We start from the raw sequence: 18,901 nt of genomic DNA, 5'->3' as shown, positions 1-18,901 counted from the left end.
TTTGACAGATAAGATGTCTTTGTTAGATTCTTATTTCCCATGTTTACATCCAACAACCTGCATCTCTCCAATACTGCTTTCTGAGTTTCACCAATAAAACCAATTTCAAAAACACGCACAGATACATAGACATTAGACTCATAAACAAACTAAATCAAATTAAGGAATACTAGAACAATAAGTTCACAAAACTCACTCACACACCCATTCTCTCACAGACATTTAAGGCCTTAAATATAAAAATAAATTGATTGTTAAACATCTAACCATAAATGCTAGGTTCCAAAATCACATAACACACAACATGAACCATACAGTGGTCAATTTGTGAGCATTAGGGTGTAGGATTTGTGACACCGTTTAAGATAGAGGTCATGTTGTGTGTAGCGCTCACTGGGCATTCACATTACCTTGTTACAAGTCACAAGCCGAGTTCTAATTTGATTCCACAAATCAAGCTGTGGGTGGTGACCGACTCCCAGCTGACAGCATTTTCCTGCCTTGATACTGAACAGCAATGAGTGATGTGAAATGAAGAATTCTGTTTTCAGAGTTTAAAGTCTATTTTAGAAGTTTTCCAACAGCCACTGTACTTACTACTGATGGTCAGGGAAAATTAAAGTAACAATAACTTTATTTGTATAGTACTTTTCTAAAAGAAGGTTTAAAAATTGCTTCACAATCAAGACAGACAGAAGGTTACACAATAAAAGAAACGGACAGTGACAAAAACAAAGACACTGCCAAATGGGTGGGGGTGGGATACAGATCCTGGTTGGGGTAAGAGGTGGAAGGGAGGGGGAATATTATAACAACAAACCAATATAGTGGAACAATAGTGGAAAGAGAAACATCATTACATAAAAGCATGTCTGTAGAAATAAGTCTTCAGAAGTGATTTAAAAGATGATGCTAATTCTGCCATCCTGAGCAATTTGGGAGGTCATAACAAAGAACAGATGTCCTGACAGCAAAGGCCTGGTCTCCTTTAGTCTTGAGTCTAGATTTATGAATGACCAGCAGGCCCATGTCCTGGGATCTAAGGTTGAGCTCAGGCTCATGAGGGGTTAAGAGGTCAGAGACATAACTGGAGGCCAAACTGCTCGGTGCCTTAAAAGAGATCGGCTGAATGATAGAAACGGCGTAATTTTGGAGATGGTTTTCAACTGAATGACACGGGACTGCACCACGCACTTTACCTGGACATCGAAGGTAAGTTCAGCATCAAGGATGGCTCCCAAGTTAAAATTTGAAGTGTGAATGTTCTATTTGCTGCTAGAGGATTCACTGAACACCTGAAAGAAAACCACAATTTGTTTTCCCACCTTCCCCCTTCTTAGATCTGGACAGCCACTTCTTGTCAGGTAGGCAAACTTCTTGTTAAAATGAAGGTTGATATGAATGTTAATATGAGGGTTAAGCAGGGTCGGGTCAGGCAGGTTTTAACATCTGGTGGTCCACTCAGGCAAAGTATGCGTAGAGAAAAATGTTGATGCTGACCAGCAGGAGAGCATTGACACAGCAGAACCTAGACCAGAACACACTCTCTCTAACGCTAGGAACCCTGGGAGGGGGAGTCTCCTCTGACTGCCGTGCCGTTGAGACACAAAACCTTCCTCCCTGACCACATGTCATCCGCCGCACTGGCTCCGAGCCTGCAACATCACACACACACACACACACACACACACACACACACACAGGAGACACAGCAAGTTACTAAAACAGCTACTGTGATGGTTACTATGACAGTGTCCACAAGATGTACAGTGTGTGTGTGTGTGTGTGTGTGTGTGTGTGTGTGTGTATAAATGACTTTATGCCAATTGATGGCTGGTTTTATTCCAAGTGTTTGTAGTACTGTGAGTATAAACTCTCACCCTGGGAGCTACGGTGGCTGACAGAGGACACTTTCTGCAGAGGTATTTCTCTTTGCGTCTCCTCAGTCAGAGTCCACCAGGTCAGGTTGCACACCTGGGGCAGTAGAAAGAGGACATTGTACAGTATATACACAGAAAAGCTGAATGTGTGTCTATAGTCACAATATCCTTACTTATATACTGTAAACATACATGTGTACGGTCCAGGGCCGTGTTCAGACATTTTATAGGCTCTTACTGTCACTACAAAGTAAAATCTGGCTGGTCAAGCTACATATGTGTTAGTAGCCAGGGTGCCTGCCTGTACGTGTGAAATTCCATTATTAAAGGATGTTTACAGTGTCATACTGGTGGGGGGGGCTTATGTTTTTTTTTACTTTCCCTAATATGCTAGCATGGAATGTTAGTGGTCTGGTTGGGTGTCAGCGGACACACAGTAGAGTTCGATGCCTAATCATCCTTATGGCCATGGGGTTCTTGGGATCCTTTACTGGGATGGACTCTCTGCAGCATCATTCATATGGAGTTGGGTCTGGGATCCTTTATTAGGACTGACCTCCAGACAAATTAGGTAGGCCTCCTGATCAATCTGTCACCCAAAATGTTTTGTAGCTTTGGCTAATTCCCTAAAAATGTTTAATAACAGGATTTTTATGAAATATGCCTATTGTATATTTATTTATTGCATTTTTAGTTTCAGGTCTTTAGTTTCAATGTCTTATAACAATGGACAGCTCATCAGTAATATTTACACTAGATTTTTTTTTACGGATACATTATTGATTAAGTATAGCCTACCTTACACCATTGCTCAACTTAAAATATTAACATTTTATATAAGTGCTTCTAATTTTTGACAGATGTGTCTATGGTGTGCAACTATACTTCAGCAAATGTAATTATGGTCTGTGAAACATAGAGAAGTGAGCCTTGCTGCTGAAATAAACCATTGTCAGCTATAATGTTTTGATATCACTTTGGAATTATGGTCAAAATGAACTCAGAGTGAGAATCAGAATCAGTTACAAAGTTCTAAAAGTATTTTGACAATGGCACCTGTTTTGGTTCTGTATTCATACTGTTGGGATGTCAAATGAGGTTATACCCTGTTTATTTAGTTAAGAAGGGTGCTTTGTGAGTAGTAGGCCAAAGGGACTTAAGCCCACAGCACTATCTGTGCACATGCTTGATCCAGTGAATGTTTTAAGTGTGGGGACAGTGATCGTTTTCACTGCCTCGTAACATGGAGGCCAGTGAAGACCTGCAGAAAATCAGCTCACTCTTGTATGATCAAAAGCTGTCGGTTCTTTTGCCTCATATTCAACTCATAATTTTCAATCTAGATGACATTATAGATAGCAAAAACACTAACTTAAGCTTCCTGTCCCACTACTTCTTCTATTATTAGCTACATAGCTATGCAGCATCTGCACACACCTGTTCGTGGCTGGGCGGCGGTGTGAGCAGTGATACCGTGGTAACCACGATGGCAGTGAGCCCACACAGCAGAATGGCAAAGTGGAGGTAGTGGACGCTCCGCAGCACGTCCGGGGCCGAGTCCACTACGCCACATCTGGCTGGGGGGAAGGCAAACTCCAGCACCATCCTACACACACCCACCACCAGCCCTACCATCAGACCCCAGAACGCTCCCTGAACACACACACACACACACACACACACACACACACATACAAACACAAATAGATTAATGTGCATGTCTTGCTGAACTTTGCTTAAACTTCCTGCTGCTGAAAGGTGTCACCATAATTCTTGCAGCCACTCTGGGTGTGTCACACTTAGGTGTGCGAGACTCATAACACTCTCACTTTCCCACCATGATAATCTATCATTGTTGTGCCGCTTCACTTAAACATCTGAGTGCAGACACGTGCAGCGACACAAATACTCTCTGTTTCCATCTCTGTTCCCACCTCCTCCGGCAAAGAATGTGATCTGTGCGGTTTGACTCAACCACATGAAAACAATTATCCGGTGCGGCGCACCAAGCAGACGTTCGTACCTCTCTCTCACTCTTATTATCTTTCTTTCACACCATCCTGATATTCTCTCACTTTCTTTCTCCTCCTGTCATCATCACATTTTTTCCTCCTTTCTTTTTTCTCTCCCACGCCCCTCTTACTTACTCCTAACATCTCCGTTCCTCTCTCTGACTCTTTTACTCTCTCACTTCATTTTAGTAAAACATAGTAAGTAAAACATGAGAAAAAAAAAGTTGGTAGTTATTTAAACAGTTTTTCTCTTGCAAAATACTAACATTTTTGAGGGTGGAATCATCTGTGTTTTTGATTTGGGGTAACAATATTAATCTCAAAATGTACATATAGCATTTTGGAATAAAATCCTTCAAATCCACGCTTCTAGGAGTTGTACAAATACATATGATGACAGTAACTTTCAGAGAACACACATATAGTGTTCCCATGTAAATAAAGCCTGTATTGTATGCTATGACATACTATACATATAATTAGCTACCAAGAGTAAGAGTCTAGGTGAGTTAAATTTACTGAACCTACAGTGTCAGACTAAAGTGTGTCAGCGCCTGGCACATCCTGTCTGGTGCGGTGTGACCTTTGACCCTGTGAGTCAACACCAGTAAAATTCTTAAAGCGATATGCCCACTATGTTTATGTGAACAAACACTCTCCTGTGTAACAGTGTGATTTACCCATCTCAATAACCCTATTACAACCATTTTACAAATAAAGACCAATCAGATAGTGATATGAATAGGCACCCAGATACTTTGGTAATATTTAAAAGTGGATGGGCTCCAATCACAGCTGCAACGACAGCACCCCCCCCCCCCCCCTTTTAACTAGGTAAATTCACTAAAAAAACACATTCTTATTATAATATGCAGTAGATTATCTATGGTTTCATGCAGTGCAGGAAAAAAAGAAACATTTACAGTACAGTAGAGGGATAAAACTTTCATTTCTGGAAGACTTCTCATAGTCTATTCCAATAGTTTATCAGCATGTCAGCAGAGAGCAGACACACCCTGGATTGGTTATTTTAGACAGAGATTGAATCTCAACTATCCAGAGGCGGACTGGTCTGTACATGTATTCTGAAAGTGTTTCGACACTTGTATTGGCTCTCGTCCGATACACCCTCTGTTAACCACTGTATCTTTGTCTCTCGTACTCCACTCTCTCATCTCTGTCTACTCTTAATCTTTCACTCACTTTAATCTTATCTATCTTACTCTTATCACTTTCTTCCTTTTCTTATCAGACAGAAATTATACACTTCTCTAAAATAAGTCAGTAACACACAAATACACTCACACAGAGACCAAGCAGAGAAAGCTACGTTTGCATTCCCCCGGCCCTCATCTGAGGCTAATAAAACCGTACAACACTACAGTGTGGGAGAAAGGACAAACAGATCAGTGAGGAAAACCTCAAACTTTCACAATGTACTGCTGTGTAGTTTGACATCAAGAATGGAATCTAGTTTGAGTTAAGAGTGGCTATGTTTGCCAAGTGTTTTGATATGTGTGCCCATGTGTGTGCGCGTGTGGGTGTGTGTGCATGTGCGTGTGTGTGTGTGTGTGTGTGTGTGTGTGTGTTTGTGTGCGTGTTACCTGCTCGTTGGTCCTCTTCCAGAAGACAGCCAGTGTGAAGACAGCAGTGACAGGTGGAGCCAGGTAGCTGGTCACTGACTGGATGTAAACATAGAGCTGGCCGCTATTGGCCGACTGTAGGATGGGAATCCACACCACACTCACCACCACCAAGATCACTGTCACGATCCTGGAACACACACACACACACACACACACACACACACACACATACAATTTTAATGCTTTATTTGAAATCACTAATAAATAAGATTCAAATATTACACAGGTTCAACACATAAACACACACACACACACACACACACACACACACATGCACACATACATTTATCTCTTTCTCTCATACACACAAGTACACATTCGGTCCTAACAAGATATGGGAGCTTCCCTGTTTTGTGACTTTATTGATACCGATTCACTTTTCACTTGCCCCCCTCCACAGTGCAGTCAGAGTGCACAGAGCTGGTAGAGATTCAGTGTCTTGCTCAAAGGCACTTCAGCAGAGTGGATGTTTACCAACACATGGGATTGAACCCGCAGGTCTTCCAGGTAAAGGACTCTCTAACCACCGGTCCACCCCACACTTCCATGTGTGAGCGTCCTACCTGCCGACCAGTAGCAGTTCCTTCTCAGAGGCGCGTGGGCGGTGCTTCTTCCAGATGTCCATGGTGAAGAGTGTGGAGCTGCTGTTGAAGATGGAGGTCAGCGACGACATCAGAGCTGCCATCATCACTGCGATCATAAGCCCCCGCAGGCCTGACACACACACACACACACACGAGTACACAGATGCACTCAGGTACAAAAACGTATCAAAGGGTTCTGCACATTCAATAATAAAAGTGCTAAAAATTTAATAAAAGGTAAATGAAATAACAGCAGCATTCTCACCACTTGGCATGAGTTCAATGACCAGTTTGGGAAATGCGATGTTGGAACATCCCACCTCGGCTCCACACACACGCACACACTCCTCCGGATCTACACAACCTACAGTGTCTGAAACATGCCGACACAGGTTAAGCATGCATGTGCTCACACACCAATGCACAGATACACATGCACATGTGTAAAAGACTATAAACACATATATGTGAAATACAGCCCTGTGCTGCAAAGTAATACACATTCTATCGTGGCACATCAGATTTACAAGAACAGTGGACATCAATAATTTCGTCCTAAGTCACTCTACCCAGTGTGACCCCCACTCTGTACTTTAGAGTGATGCTGCCACACTGTCCCAATGGCACACAGTCTAACGATCTTTGAGATATTAATCACATTACTTTCAGTAGCACTTTATTTGGATAATCCAGTGTTGTTACTCAACAAACTATTATGTGACAAAAAGCAGATGTTCAACAAACTGTCACTTGCCTATTTACTGAATCTCTACAGACTATGTAACCCTAAACCGGACCCAAATTTTAACTGCAAGACTCATCCCCAGGCCAAGCCCAGTGGGAGTGGAATCTCCTTATTTGTAACTTTGTAACTTTTGTAGCACTGTTGAAAAGTGCTATACAAATAAAATGTATGATTATTATAATTTTTTACTACTTTTCACACTATTGCAGGTATCACCTGAAGTTCAAAAGACCTTTCAATGACACGTTAAAAATTGAGTATCAGCATTGCACTGTCCAAATAAAGGGTGAACTCACATTCAATCTCCTCCTTAAAATGTTGTAATTTTTCACTGTATTGGGTCATTTTTCGTCAGTATTTAAGTTAGCATGTTCTCCCTAATGAAAAAGAACTATAGTAATCCTATAATAACTTTGAGAAGCAAAACTATAAGCCTCTGTTAGAATCTCATAGTAATAGTACTACCATAGGAGTTAAAAAAAAGAAAGTAACTACCAAAAAACTACCATAAAGTACGATAAAGCCACTATAAATTCAGTATTGAGTACCATAGACACTATTAGTCCCTATTGGATTATTACAGTTCTCTTTCGTAAGGGTTCTGACGTTCAAAAAAAACTGACGTGAAAAGGAGCATTCCTCTCCCTCAGTCCAGGGCGGAGGGTGGAGTTTATTCCCTCTCTCCTAACTACCGGACACTCCGCCTCTCTTCCCCCGGCAACCGGGCTTCCGTTGCCGAATTCCAGGGTCAGACACGCCGGTAACACTGCGGACCTCGCTGAACTCTCTGTCTGGATGAACTTCAAGAAAAGAAAACTTTCGCGGACATAACCGTCGTGGACACGGAGTGGGTGAAAGTGAAGGCTCGTAGGCGTTAACAGTTTCTGGTATGAAATTTACGAGTTTTGTCTTTCGAGGAACTCGGCAGTTGCCATATTTGAGCGGAACAGTCTCCGTGTTAAACTTCGCCGTTCCAAGGAAAAGCAAGTAGTCAGCACAATAGTTTTTCTGAGTCACGCACAGTTTCAACACAGTGGGGCGGATTAGGGACTTATTTTTCTGTCTGGAGTGCGAGTTCCGCTTTGGATTGACTCACTGGCTGACAGACAGACACTCATCCTCTCAGACAGCTGCCGGGCCCCGGGGTGCAGGAGGAGCTGAAGGCTGAACCGGACCGCCGCAGCCGCTACCTGGCTGCCTGGCCCCTGTCAGGTGATAGGCGTGGCACCGGGCGGGGTAGATCTGTTCTAACGGCACCTGTGCGTGAGTGTGTGTGTATGTTTGTGTGTGTGCGGGTGCGTGCGTGCGTTAATGTAATTTGAGATCTGGGTTGAGCTCGATCCTGTGAGAGGAACTGTTCTAGCAAGCCACATAAACACAGCCTTCTCAGATGAAAGCTGTCTCCATCGGACGGATCGAGATCTGGATCAAGTCACACGGACGCATTATGGACCATAATAACAAGCGGCACGGATCCAGGGTTTGACCCCGCGGGCCTACTAGTGGAAACTGGGTCAGTGTGGGTAAAATAATTAACTATTTATTGACCGGTGGAATTTGAGGTCATGGCGTTGTCACAGATCCAATGTCTGGACGATCACCACGTCAACTGGCGTGTGAGCGAGAGCAAACCGGAGTTCTTCTACAGTGAGGACCAGCGACTGGCGGTCGAGGCTCTGATCTCCAGAGGCCGCGACGGATTCGCGGACTACATCCGCCAGAATGGCGTGCGCGAGTTCCTCTCAGAACCGGAGCTGGAGCGGCTGGCACGCACGGCGGAGGCCTACCGTCCCGGGCACGAGCATCAGCAGAAGCCAGAGGCGGTGGCAGGGCCGGGGAACATCACTCCGGGGTCCGGGGAGGACGGGGGAGACGGCGCGGTGTCGCTGCAGTACTGGCCAGACCGGTCTGAGGCCTCGGTGGCGGACCTGGACCTGGGCTGGCCCGAGGCTATCTCTTACCGAGGGGTCACGCGCGTGACCGTGTACACGCAGCCTCCGGTCGACGGACACACGCACATCAAGGAGGTGGTTCGCAAGAGCATTGCATCAGCCCAGAAGGTAGGCAGTGATGATGATGATGATCGGCCAGTACATTGATGTTATAATGCAGTGGTTCCAAAAGTGGGTTCCTAAGCTAAATTAGACATAGGCCTAGTTCAATTTCACTATTTAGTTATTAAGAGTTAAAGGCCTAACAATGACAGAATATATAGGCCTAAGGATGGCTGTTTTGATCAGAGGTTTCCATGTCTCCACTGCTATCTCTTTACCTACAGCAAGTCACATCTAACAAAAATCATGTCACGTGGGCTTCCAGACAGAATCAAAACAAATGGGGGTCTGTTTTCTAATGTGTATCTAGGAACTATAGGCCCTACTAAACCTGCAGCACTTTTTTTTTACCCTTTTTTTTTTATCCAACATTGCAAAAACTCCACTCTTCCATGCTGTTACTCTCCCCACCATCTCCGACCCCTCCACCCATCTTCTAGCCCTCCATCGTTTTCATTTCTCATTATTCCTCCATCCCTTCTCACAGAGCTTCTTCCCATCCCGTTGCTCTCTCACATACATGTGCCGCACACACACATGCACACAACAAGGTTTAATAAAAACAGGTCTGATCTTGACATGCCTGAGGTAAAAAATACTCTGACATCACCAAACACGTTACATGCCAGTACCTTTAGACTTCACACACACTCACACTCTCACTCACTCACTCACTCACTCACTCACTCACTCACTCACTCACTCCCTCCAGCTTTGTGCCAGAGCTGCACAGGAAACATACAAACACAGATCAACATAACCACACTGCTGACTTGCTCTAGGCTTTATTAGTTCATGCTCATGTCATATTTGTTTTTCATCTAATTTACTGAGTTGTCAACGTCACATACATACACTACCAATGAAACCACCACTGTAACAGATAAATAGCACTTCAATCTAGCATTAACCTACTAAACGGCCTTTTGGGCTGAACTCTACCTAGTACTGCAGCTTGGTTTCATACTGGCGCCATCGGAGGTGGTTGAAGAGCGAATAGACACTGGCATGTAAAGAGTTTCACACTGTCACAAGTAGTACAGTGTTGTTGAACCAGCAGAACACCCACTCCTCAGCCAGTTCACACTGTATCACCACTCTGCAAAACACACTGTTGTTCCGAGCAGACAGTCACTTCATGGAACAGCTTGCAACACTGAATCTTCTCCTTCAGTTCAATACAACTAGAATATTTTAGTATTTTGATGCTCATTCTTTCATTGCTGAGTGTCTAAATGCACTTTGCCTAAGAGGCCGGCTTCCGCTGAGATTTAAATGGCTTTAATATAGTTGATAAGAGCGGCTTAATTGAACCCACCCACTCAGATCAGGAAAAACTAACACCAGTTTCCTGTGTGTGTGTGTGTGTGTGTGTGTGTGTATGTGTGTGTGTAGGTAATAGCAGTGGTGATGGATGTGTTTACAGATGTTGATATATTCCGAGACCTGCTAGATGCAGCCTACAAACGCAGAGTTCCTGTTTACATTATCATTGACATGACAGCAGTCCCTTGCTTCCTGTCCATGTGTGGCAGAGCTGATATGCACCGCGGACACCTAAAGGTATATATGCATGCACACACACACACACACACACACACACACACACACACACACACCCAGATGATGTTTTGGTAAGCTGGGAGATGAGCTAGTTGGAGGGCTGCCTGCTCTTGATAAGTGTAAAATAGCTTTAGGCCAGAGCTTATGATGGAAAAGTGCCAGCATGACACCGTACATTTTTCAATAATCAATGATAATACAATACAAAGGAAATATATTAAAGGAAAAGTGGGACAAATGGGGCTTAGCAGTGTTTTACCTGCAAGCCTTTATAATATTCATGTACCAGCTAGTTGATAGGCAGGCTGAATCCATTCATCATTCTTTATCTCTGTTCTCTGAGCTGAACTGGTCTAGTTACAGCTAATAAATACTTAGAAAATGCTTCATGGTGAGGTTTTGTTTAAGTATTTTAGACTGGAGGCCAAATAGACACTAGGCACATTCCTGTCTGTGCTGCAGGCAATTAGACTCACCACGCACACACTCACTTCCTGTAATTCGTTTTTTTTCTTTAATTTCTCCCTCTTCCGTCCTGAAAGCTAACCCCCAGACCTTTCTCTTTGTCAACTTCTCTCATATCTGCCAACTCCGCTGGCTTTATGACTCCTATAGTTCGTGCCTCCTGTGAGATTTGGCACAGAACATTTCCCCACGAGGTAATGCTCCGCCTGGAGCCACACCCTTATCGCAGGGCCTAAGACAAACACCGGAGGGTGTGTCATACAAGCATATACACACACACATACACACACATACACTCCATGTCCTAACCTGTAGAGTCAGTAAGCATGAGGTTTATTGTGGTTCTAGTAGAGAAGCGCTGTTCTTGAGGAACAACTTTCTTTGTCTCCCTCCTGTTCTCTTATCTCTCCCTAATTTCTCTTTTGTTCAGTGAAATTCCCTCCTCTCCTCAACCTGAAATCCCTTTACATAGCATTAACCCTGTGTGTGTGTGTGTGTGTGTGTGTAGAACCTGCGTGTCCGCTGCTGTGGCGGTGTGGAGTTCTACACGCGGTCGGCTCAGAAGGTGCGTGGTTCTCTGAGCCAGAGGTTCCTTCTGGTAGACGGAGACAGAGCCATCTCTGGTTCCTACAGGTGAGCCGTCTCTATCTATTTATATCTGTATTATTACTGTATGGTTTGTGTGTGTGAATGTGTGAGTATGTAAGGTCTGTGTCAATTTTATTTGAGTATTTAATGTATGAATGTCTCCAGTTTTCCGAGTTTCCAATTGGTTTTTTTTTTCACCAAGGCGGTGTGGCAGCATGCAAAGCTTTACCTGCTAACATAGATTTCTGAAAATAAGGCAGATTTTCCAGCGCAATAAACCCCCACCTCAACACACACACACACACACACACACACACTTACAGTTTACACTGTATAGCAGCCGATTGAGCTACTCATAACATAGCAGTTTCTCTGCTGAATGTTTTTTAGACGTAAATATCATGGAGATAGATCATTACCTTATTCACCAATACTTTATATGGTCTCATAGCCCATATCACTCCTTTAATGGGAAGGTGCAGAGGAACATGGAAGAAACATGCAACATAGTGATGCATGACTCATGAGTACAAATGCCTGATGTAATGACTAATAAACTATAAACTAGAATTCGTCATCACTCCTATTACCAGGAGTGATGACATCAGAGTTTAAGAGAAAGAGTATAAATAAGGGAGACTCCTGGGAAAAATTCTGCTGATGTGTATTCATGTGTGAGTGTTTCTGTTTTTCCAGCTTCACCTGGTCGTCGTCTCGTCTGGACCGTCACCTCATCACCGTGGTAACAGGGCAGGCAGTGGAGACCTTTGACCTGCAGTTCCGTGACCTTTTCCTGACCTCTAGAGGTGTGTCCCTCAGCAAGGTTCCTATGGTTGACGAACCAATCCCCGAACCCCTGCCTCAAGCGGCTCCTCTTCCAGTGCCAGCTTCTGTTGCCAGGAAGCTCATCAACCCCAAGTACGCCCTGGTTGCCGCGGGAAACCACGCAAGTCCCACCTCCTCCGACCAGAATTCCAGCAACAAGAATTCAACTTCCCAGAATCCCGCTGGGCTCAGGCTGCTCAAAGGGCGTATTAAGGAGCATATGGCCCCTCCCCTGCATCCTGGATTAGCCGGTCTGGAGAAAGCGTACTTGATCCCGTACCTGCCTACCTGGCCTGAGCCAGACCCACCGAGCGACGTGATTGGCTTCATCAACATCAGAGATGACAAGCGGTCCAATCAGGTTCACTTACAGAGGTCAGAGAGGTTTGAGGTCAGCCAGGCTATACGCTTCAGCTCGCCGTTCACACCACCCACCCACACCGACACACACACTTCAGGTCGGGACGCAAACGCTGCAGGTACAGCCACACACCCCTCTGAGGAGACAGTTGCCTCTACTCCCCAGCCCAGCACGCAGCTCGAGGAGCAGAAACATGCCGGCCCAAATGAGGACCACACTGATGCGAGAGATTCCAGAGGGCCCCCTCCGCAGCCCAACACGCCTCTGACACAGCATGCACACAAACCTGATACACCCATCACCAAATCATCAACCAAAGTTACTGCCGATTCACAGCCCACAGACGATTCTAAACAAACTCCAGAGACACACACTACTGCCCACCCTCCAGCCCCTCCCATCCCCAAACCCCGCACGCTGCAGTTGGTCATAGACTCCACCCTCTCAGAGCAATCCGGCCAACCACAGGTCACCCTGATTAAAAAGGACCAATCGGACACATCAGCTGGCTCCTCCAGCAAAGTGCACAGCCAGGAAGATGCGAAGCCTGGCCGCGGCCGCAGACGATCAAAGGAGGGAGGCAAGGACTCCAGTAGCAACGGTGAAGGTAGCCAAGACAGCACCAAGGTTATGTGTGACCAAGCGGCCAATGAGAACCCCTCCAGCGTTTCCACGGCGTCAGAGGAGGAGTTCTATGATTGCTCCCAACCAGAGCCTAGTGATCCGTTGCCCAATGGAGTCACAACGGGGTCAGGCCGCGGGCATCGCCAAGGAGATGGGGTCAACCTAATGGCCCGCCTCTCTCAGAGCATGCTGGATCTCCGGGTTCCCAGCCAGTCAGAGGACAGCGCTGCCCTTATCCACCAATCACAGCAGCTGCGCAGACAGGGACACCCCTCGCCACACAGACACATAGGACAGGTGAGGATCCAGTGGAAGTCATTTCTATATGTCACTACAGCAATAACACAATGAGAAGTAGATGTGGACACCATGCTTGGCTAAGTCCTTCAAATCCTTTTCTAATGATGAGATAAGAATGTGCACATTTACATGGCATGTAAGTGCAAGTAGGCAGTGCAGTTCCATTATGTTTCAACATGTCACTGACTACCAGGAAAACACACACACACACATACACACACACACACTTACACACACATACTCACCCACATTCATACCACAAACCCACTTTAACATGGGTGTGTTTCACCGGTGGCACAAGGGCAAGCCACTGCCTGCTTACAGTAAACAGACCATACCTTTTTGAACTAGAAAAAAGGTGTGTGTGTGTGTGTGTGTGTGTGTGTGTGTGTATGCACGCACCTGGATAGAGAGCTCGGCTGATCATGCCAGGGAGGATGATGAAGATGAAGGGCAGCATCTTCAGATAGGAAGCCAAGATCGATGCTCCTTTCACATGGCTCATGTTCTTAGCAGACAGAGACCGTTGTACAATCACCTGCAGATACAGAAACACACACACAAGCACTTCATCTCTTCATCACTATACATCCCACTCATCTCTCTCTGCTTCCTCTCTCTCTGTCTAGTTGTTTCAGGCCTCTAGATCTCCGGGTCGTGAAGGGCGGCTGAGAGGAGCTAAAGTCGTCATCGCCAAACCGGGAAGTTATCACCGCCCCGCCCGAGCGTCTGGCCCTGTGATAGGAGGGCACCGTTACTGGCAGGGTCAAGTGCTGCAGCCCGATACTGGCCAGATGCACCTAGATGTACACTCCAGCCGGTCGCCACGACGACACAGCCCAGGCTACAGGAAGATGGATCACGCCTCTTCACAGCCACCAGCCAATCCAACAGGGGTGCTAGGAGTGCCTTTCTCAAAACTGACCAGTCTCAGACACTTGAGGGCGCGTGGAGGAGCGTCGCAGAAGAAAGTGTCAAACAGCAACAAGGCTGTTAGGTAGAACTGGTTATCTGTGGATCCAGTTTAGGTGCACAAGGATGTTAACTGATTGTTGCTTTAAAATTCTGCTTTCAGAAAGCGGTGACTCTTTAGTGTGGAATTAACTCCAGCATGTTTCTCATTTCCTGTTTTTAAACCAGGAGGCTCGATATACAAGAACTAACTGATGTGATATTTTGACAAGGCAAACCCAGCTGGGTTTGGCAATAAGGAAGTCAGGTGGAAGATATAAATTTCTTATTTGATGTTATCTTTTGAATGTAAATGATCAGTTAAGAAAACATGATCATGATTGCAAACAGGAAGAAATGAGAAGTTAATACTAAGACTTATTGGAGTGCTTTAACTCCATAAACACAGCACAGGTTATAGACATTACCAGGACTTCTGTGGGAGCAGAATAGCTTCCATTCTCATTCTCTGTAATTTAACCACATCACCCCCAAACCATCGCTTCCTGGTTCTGGCCTCTGACTCTGATTGGTTTCAGCAGTGTGGAGAGACCACTGTGATTGGTTGAGGTGGTGTGGGGGTGGGGCTACCATGTTGATTGCTTAAACATATTTGGTAGATGTCCATGATGACCAGGGCAGATGTAGAGAACAGGCATAAAAAACAATGTTAAACATTGATGTGGGACCAAAAGTGAATGTTGTAAATAAAGAGGCACATTGTTGCTAAGACCTGGCCCCTCTCTCCTGTTTGGATAAGTGAGCAGCTGAAGGAAAACCCCTGCTGCATCGTTTAGCTCTGATACAAAATGCATCTCAACATTTCGGAATGTGTAAATTCCTGTTCTCACTGAAAGTGCGGCATCAATGGTAGTCCATAATTCAAACTGACAGCATCTGCATACTTACGGTTGAATTGGATGTGAGCCAAAATAGTTTGATGTTCTTGTGTGTGCACAATCATTTTGTTATGTACGTCTGTCTTTGCCTGTGAATGTGTGTGTGTGTGTGTGTGTGTGTGTGTGGGTATATCTACCTGATCCGTGCACCAGTACCAGGTGGCCAGTATAGTGAGTCCCAGCGTCATGCCAGGCCAGGGCAGGTCTCCAGTGGTGGCGTCCCTGAACAGATGCATGGCGTCCTGGCGTGGCAGGTGGCAGGTGCTGTTGGGGATGATCTTACTGGGCACCGCCGTACTGTACACACGCTCCAGGTTATCATAGCCACCAATCTTGTTAAAGGCTGTGGACCAGGCACACACACACACACACACACACACAACACAAACCATACAATCCTCAAAATAACTGTTGTTGTATGTTTGCATTTGTAAACATGCGTGCATACTTTGTGGTTGTGTGCATGTTTGTTTATGAATAACTGCAATTGTACATACCAGTAATTGTGAGGATGATTGCTCCTACAATCATGATAACGGTCTGCAGAGTGTCGGTGTAGATGACAGCAGCAAGGCCGCCTGAAAGAGAAGTCAGTGTGTGTGTTGAGGGAATGTTTTCAAGCCCATAACACTACCATGTATTATCATGTATCTAACAGAAATACATGAAAGCAGGCGTCACACAGCTGTAATTGTGTGTGGTTGTTTGTGTACCTGCTATAGTGTAGAGAGCAGTGACCACCAGCATTAGGACGGTGGACAGGTAGAGGTTCCATCCCAGACACACCTGAACAAACAGTGCTCCTGAGTACAGGTCAGTCTGGTGACAGAAGGACAACACAACTGTCAATACTACTTTAACAGGAAAGATTCATTCTGATCAGGAAGGTATTCTCATCTCCAAATGGTTAAAGGGAAATGGCACCAAATGGAGTGTTGTGTTGTTTGTGTGTCCTACTGATATCTTGGTGAAGACAGACAGCAGCAGTGACAGGACAGCCAGATAGGTGCGGATCCTCTCCCCCCCGAACCGACGACCCAGGTACTCTGGCATTGTTACGATCTGAACACACACATTTCACCACACTCGGTTATAAAAGAAATGCAAGCTTGCAAAGCTCAAGATGGTTTTATGAGGTGTGTATGTCCTGCGGATCAGCAGATGGTGACTTTGGAGAAGTTATATGTTCACAGTTCTTTCTTAAAACCCCTCCCTATGTTGAATGCACTTATGTACATAACAAAGAGTAATGGGGTCATTCCTGTTCTTCCTAATCAGGAGACAGTAGTGTGTGTGTGTGTGGTGTGACACCCTGTTGGGGAATTTTCTAGGCGGGGAATGCTTGTAAAGAAAATGTTTCTTGGCACCTAAAACTACCTGATGAACCAGCCTTAACAAGTAGACACGCACCCCTCTGTGTCTGTGTGTGTGTGTGTGTGTGTGTGTGTGTGTGTGTGTGTGTGTGTGTGTGTGTGTGTGTGTGTGTGTGTGGAAACTAACCCCTGAGGACACATAGACGGGGACAAACACCCAGGCTAGAGCCAGTAGCACATAGGTGGCCTGAGTGAAAGGGGACAAAAAGAGGAGAGAGATTTTACCACATGCTGCACGTTTCACTGGTCAACCTGTCCTTTATGTGCTGTACATATTCATAAAGCGTTAATGAAATTACTTAAAAGGACCTAAAAACTGTAAATAGTGCTCTACTATTATCCAATACAACTGGACAGTATGAAGCTCTGCTGCTGCCCCCTGCTGCTGGCTGCTCATGTTACAGCTGTTGAGGGAAGTTCATTCATCCAAATACACACTGCAGGGACGACTTGATCCAAGCTTGTCTAAACAACCGTGTGCAAGGAAGTAATTCATTAAAGTAATTACTGCAAAGCCTGTTGTTTAATGCATTATTAGCAGACATAAAAGAAACAACGCCTATGAAATAATGTAGCCGTATGTTGATATACAAGCCCTATGGGTTTGTCTAGTCAGCCCTATTAGTGTTGGCCACCACAATAGTTATAATGTGTGGACAAATTAGCAGGCCAGTCCGGCTTCATTCCATCCTTTGTGTTGGGTCCTGCTAATAGATACAATAGAATGGCATCTTGTAGCGGAAGAAGTGTTGTCATATAGTTGTGTGTGTGTGTGTGTGTGTGTGTGTGTGTGTGTGTGTGTGTGTGTGTGTATGTCTACTCACGTTCCATTCAAAGCCTGCTACAGCGATGCCTCCAGCAGCTCCAGTCCCAGCCAAGCCGATGAACAGACCTGAGCCCTCTGAACTGGCAAACAGAGACGCTCCGATCTACACACACACACACACACACACACACACACACACACACACACAAATTACCAATACTCTGCACTTAGGGAAAAATCTCTGTGTATCATAGAAATTATACAGCATTGATTCCACTACACACACATCTAGACTCAAACCAGGCTCCTTTTCTTTCAGTTTATCTCTCTTTCTCATTCTCACACACACACACACTCACCGGCCACCAGGCCATGTCCCGTCCAGCCAAGAAATATCCGCTCAAAGTATTCCTGCTCACCCTGCATGATGACTGACAGAGAAAGAGGTTACACACACACGCATGCACATGCAGACGGACACAAACTGAACATGCATACAAGCAGAAAACACACACACACACACACACACCAGTGACTCTTACCCAGATGCCGACAGCAAGGTTGAGAAGAAAGTAGGTTGCTATGACAATAATATCAGAGAAACTGAAGGACTGAGAGAGAGCGTAGAAGTTGGTGGTGGAATTAGACATCCTCAACTCGCCCAGCGGCGCAATGCACACCTCTTAAAATTGAAAATTGGCGCTATCACACCCCAACTGCTCGTACCAACCTGTCCCTGTAGGCACACATACACACACCTCTTGATTCTAACCCTTACACCTATCTAGTGAAAGTGTCATTAGACTGCTGATGCACACTCTCACTATCTGGCACTGGAAACCCACTTTGTAAATCCACTGACACTTTTTAACACACAAGAACGCTCTGAACACCCAGAAGAACACATTACACTTCCTAAACCTCCCAACTAACCGCCACTACACAGTCTAAGAATGAATACACATAAACTTTAGCCCTTAAATACTTCCTTTCTTTCCAACCCATACACAAAAAACAGTCTTCTAACGTTCAGACACACACTCAAACACACACTCTAGCCCTTGGTGAAAGTCCCTTCTCAATTGAACTGTCCAGCTCATGCAAGCTGACCTCACTGTTTCTGAAAGGCTGGGAGAAAGTGTTAGGTGTGTGTGTGTGTGTGTGTGTGTGTGTGTGTGAGAGAGAGAGTGAGAGAGAAAAGGGCAGTCCTTTGGCCGAATTGATGATTAAACACATCAGCTTAATGTGGCACCTGCAGCGCTGAA

At 45.2% G+C, this 18,901-nt stretch overlaps 2 protein-coding genes across 3 annotated transcripts; one reads left to right on the top strand and one right to left on the bottom strand.

Annotated features, from left to right (window-relative positions):
- Nucleotides 1–1,309: 1,309 nt before the first annotated feature.
- slc5a10 (solute carrier family 5 member 10) lies at nt 1,310–18,025 on the bottom strand. 2 transcript variants are annotated; one of them, XM_071914506.2, is made up of 14 exons: nt 17,996–18,025; nt 17,695–17,799; nt 16,998–17,057; nt 16,455–16,559; nt 16,211–16,316; nt 15,995–16,075; nt 15,635–15,840; nt 14,050–14,185; nt 6,388–6,495; nt 6,102–6,252; nt 5,497–5,665; nt 3,318–3,533; nt 1,875–1,974; nt 1,310–1,655 (listed from the first exon to the last, which is right to left on the bottom strand). In XM_071914506.2, the coding sequence occupies exons 1-14, from the start codon at nt 18,008–18,010 to the stop codon at nt 1,462–1,464; spliced, it is 1,752 nt and encodes a 583-aa protein (XP_071770607.1). In that variant the 5' UTR covers nt 18,011–18,025; the 3' UTR covers nt 1,310–1,461. The 2 variants fall into 2 exon arrangements, with proteins under 2 accessions (XP_071770607.1, XP_071770606.1); XM_071914505.2 differs by having other exon boundaries at nt 1,881–1,974.
- Nucleotides 7,623–16,985, top strand: fam83gb (family with sequence similarity 83 member Gb). Its single transcript, XM_071914504.2, has 5 exons — nt 7,623–8,927; nt 10,317–10,484; nt 11,458–11,582; nt 12,234–13,644; nt 14,277–16,985. The coding sequence occupies exons 1-5, from the start codon at nt 8,433–8,435 to the stop codon at nt 14,646–14,648; spliced, it is 2,571 nt and encodes an 856-aa protein (XP_071770605.2). The 5' UTR covers nt 7,623–8,432; the 3' UTR covers nt 14,649–16,985.
- Nucleotides 18,026–18,901: the final 876 nt, after the last annotated feature.

This window comes from Centroberyx gerrardi, chromosome 3, assembly GCF_048128805.1.
Source record: "Centroberyx gerrardi isolate f3 chromosome 3, fCenGer3.hap1.cur.20231027, whole genome shotgun sequence".
Taxonomy (NCBI): Eukaryota; Metazoa; Chordata; class Actinopteri; order Beryciformes; family Berycidae; genus Centroberyx; species Centroberyx gerrardi.
This window is presented reverse-complemented; position numbering and strand designations above follow the sequence as displayed.

What these genes read in the sequence shown, in the direction of transcription:
- slc5a10 (XM_071914506.2), bottom strand. An exon ending in GGAAGAGGACCAACGAGCAG is followed by an intron (nt 3,534 to 5,496) that starts GTAACACGCACA and finishes GTGTGTGTTCAG; the next exon opens with GGAGCGTTCTGGGGTCTGAT. An exon ending in CCGTAGCTCCCAGGGTGAGA is followed by an intron (nt 1,656 to 1,874) that starts GTTTATACTCAC and finishes GTGATGTTGCAG; the next exon opens with GCTCGGAGCCAGTGCGGCGG.
- fam83gb (XM_071914504.2), top strand. Translation starts at nt 8,433, where the DNA reads ATGGCGTTGTCACAGATCCAATGTCTGGACGATCACCACGTCAACTGG. An exon ending in TGCACCGCGGACACCTAAAG is followed by an intron (nt 10,485 to 11,457) that starts GTATATATGCAT and finishes GTGTGTGTGTAG; the next exon opens with AACCTGCGTGTCCGCTGCTG. An exon ending in CACACAGACACATAGGACAG is followed by an intron (nt 13,645 to 14,276) that starts GTGAGGATCCAG and finishes CTCTCTGTCTAG; the next exon opens with TTGTTTCAGGCCTCTAGATC.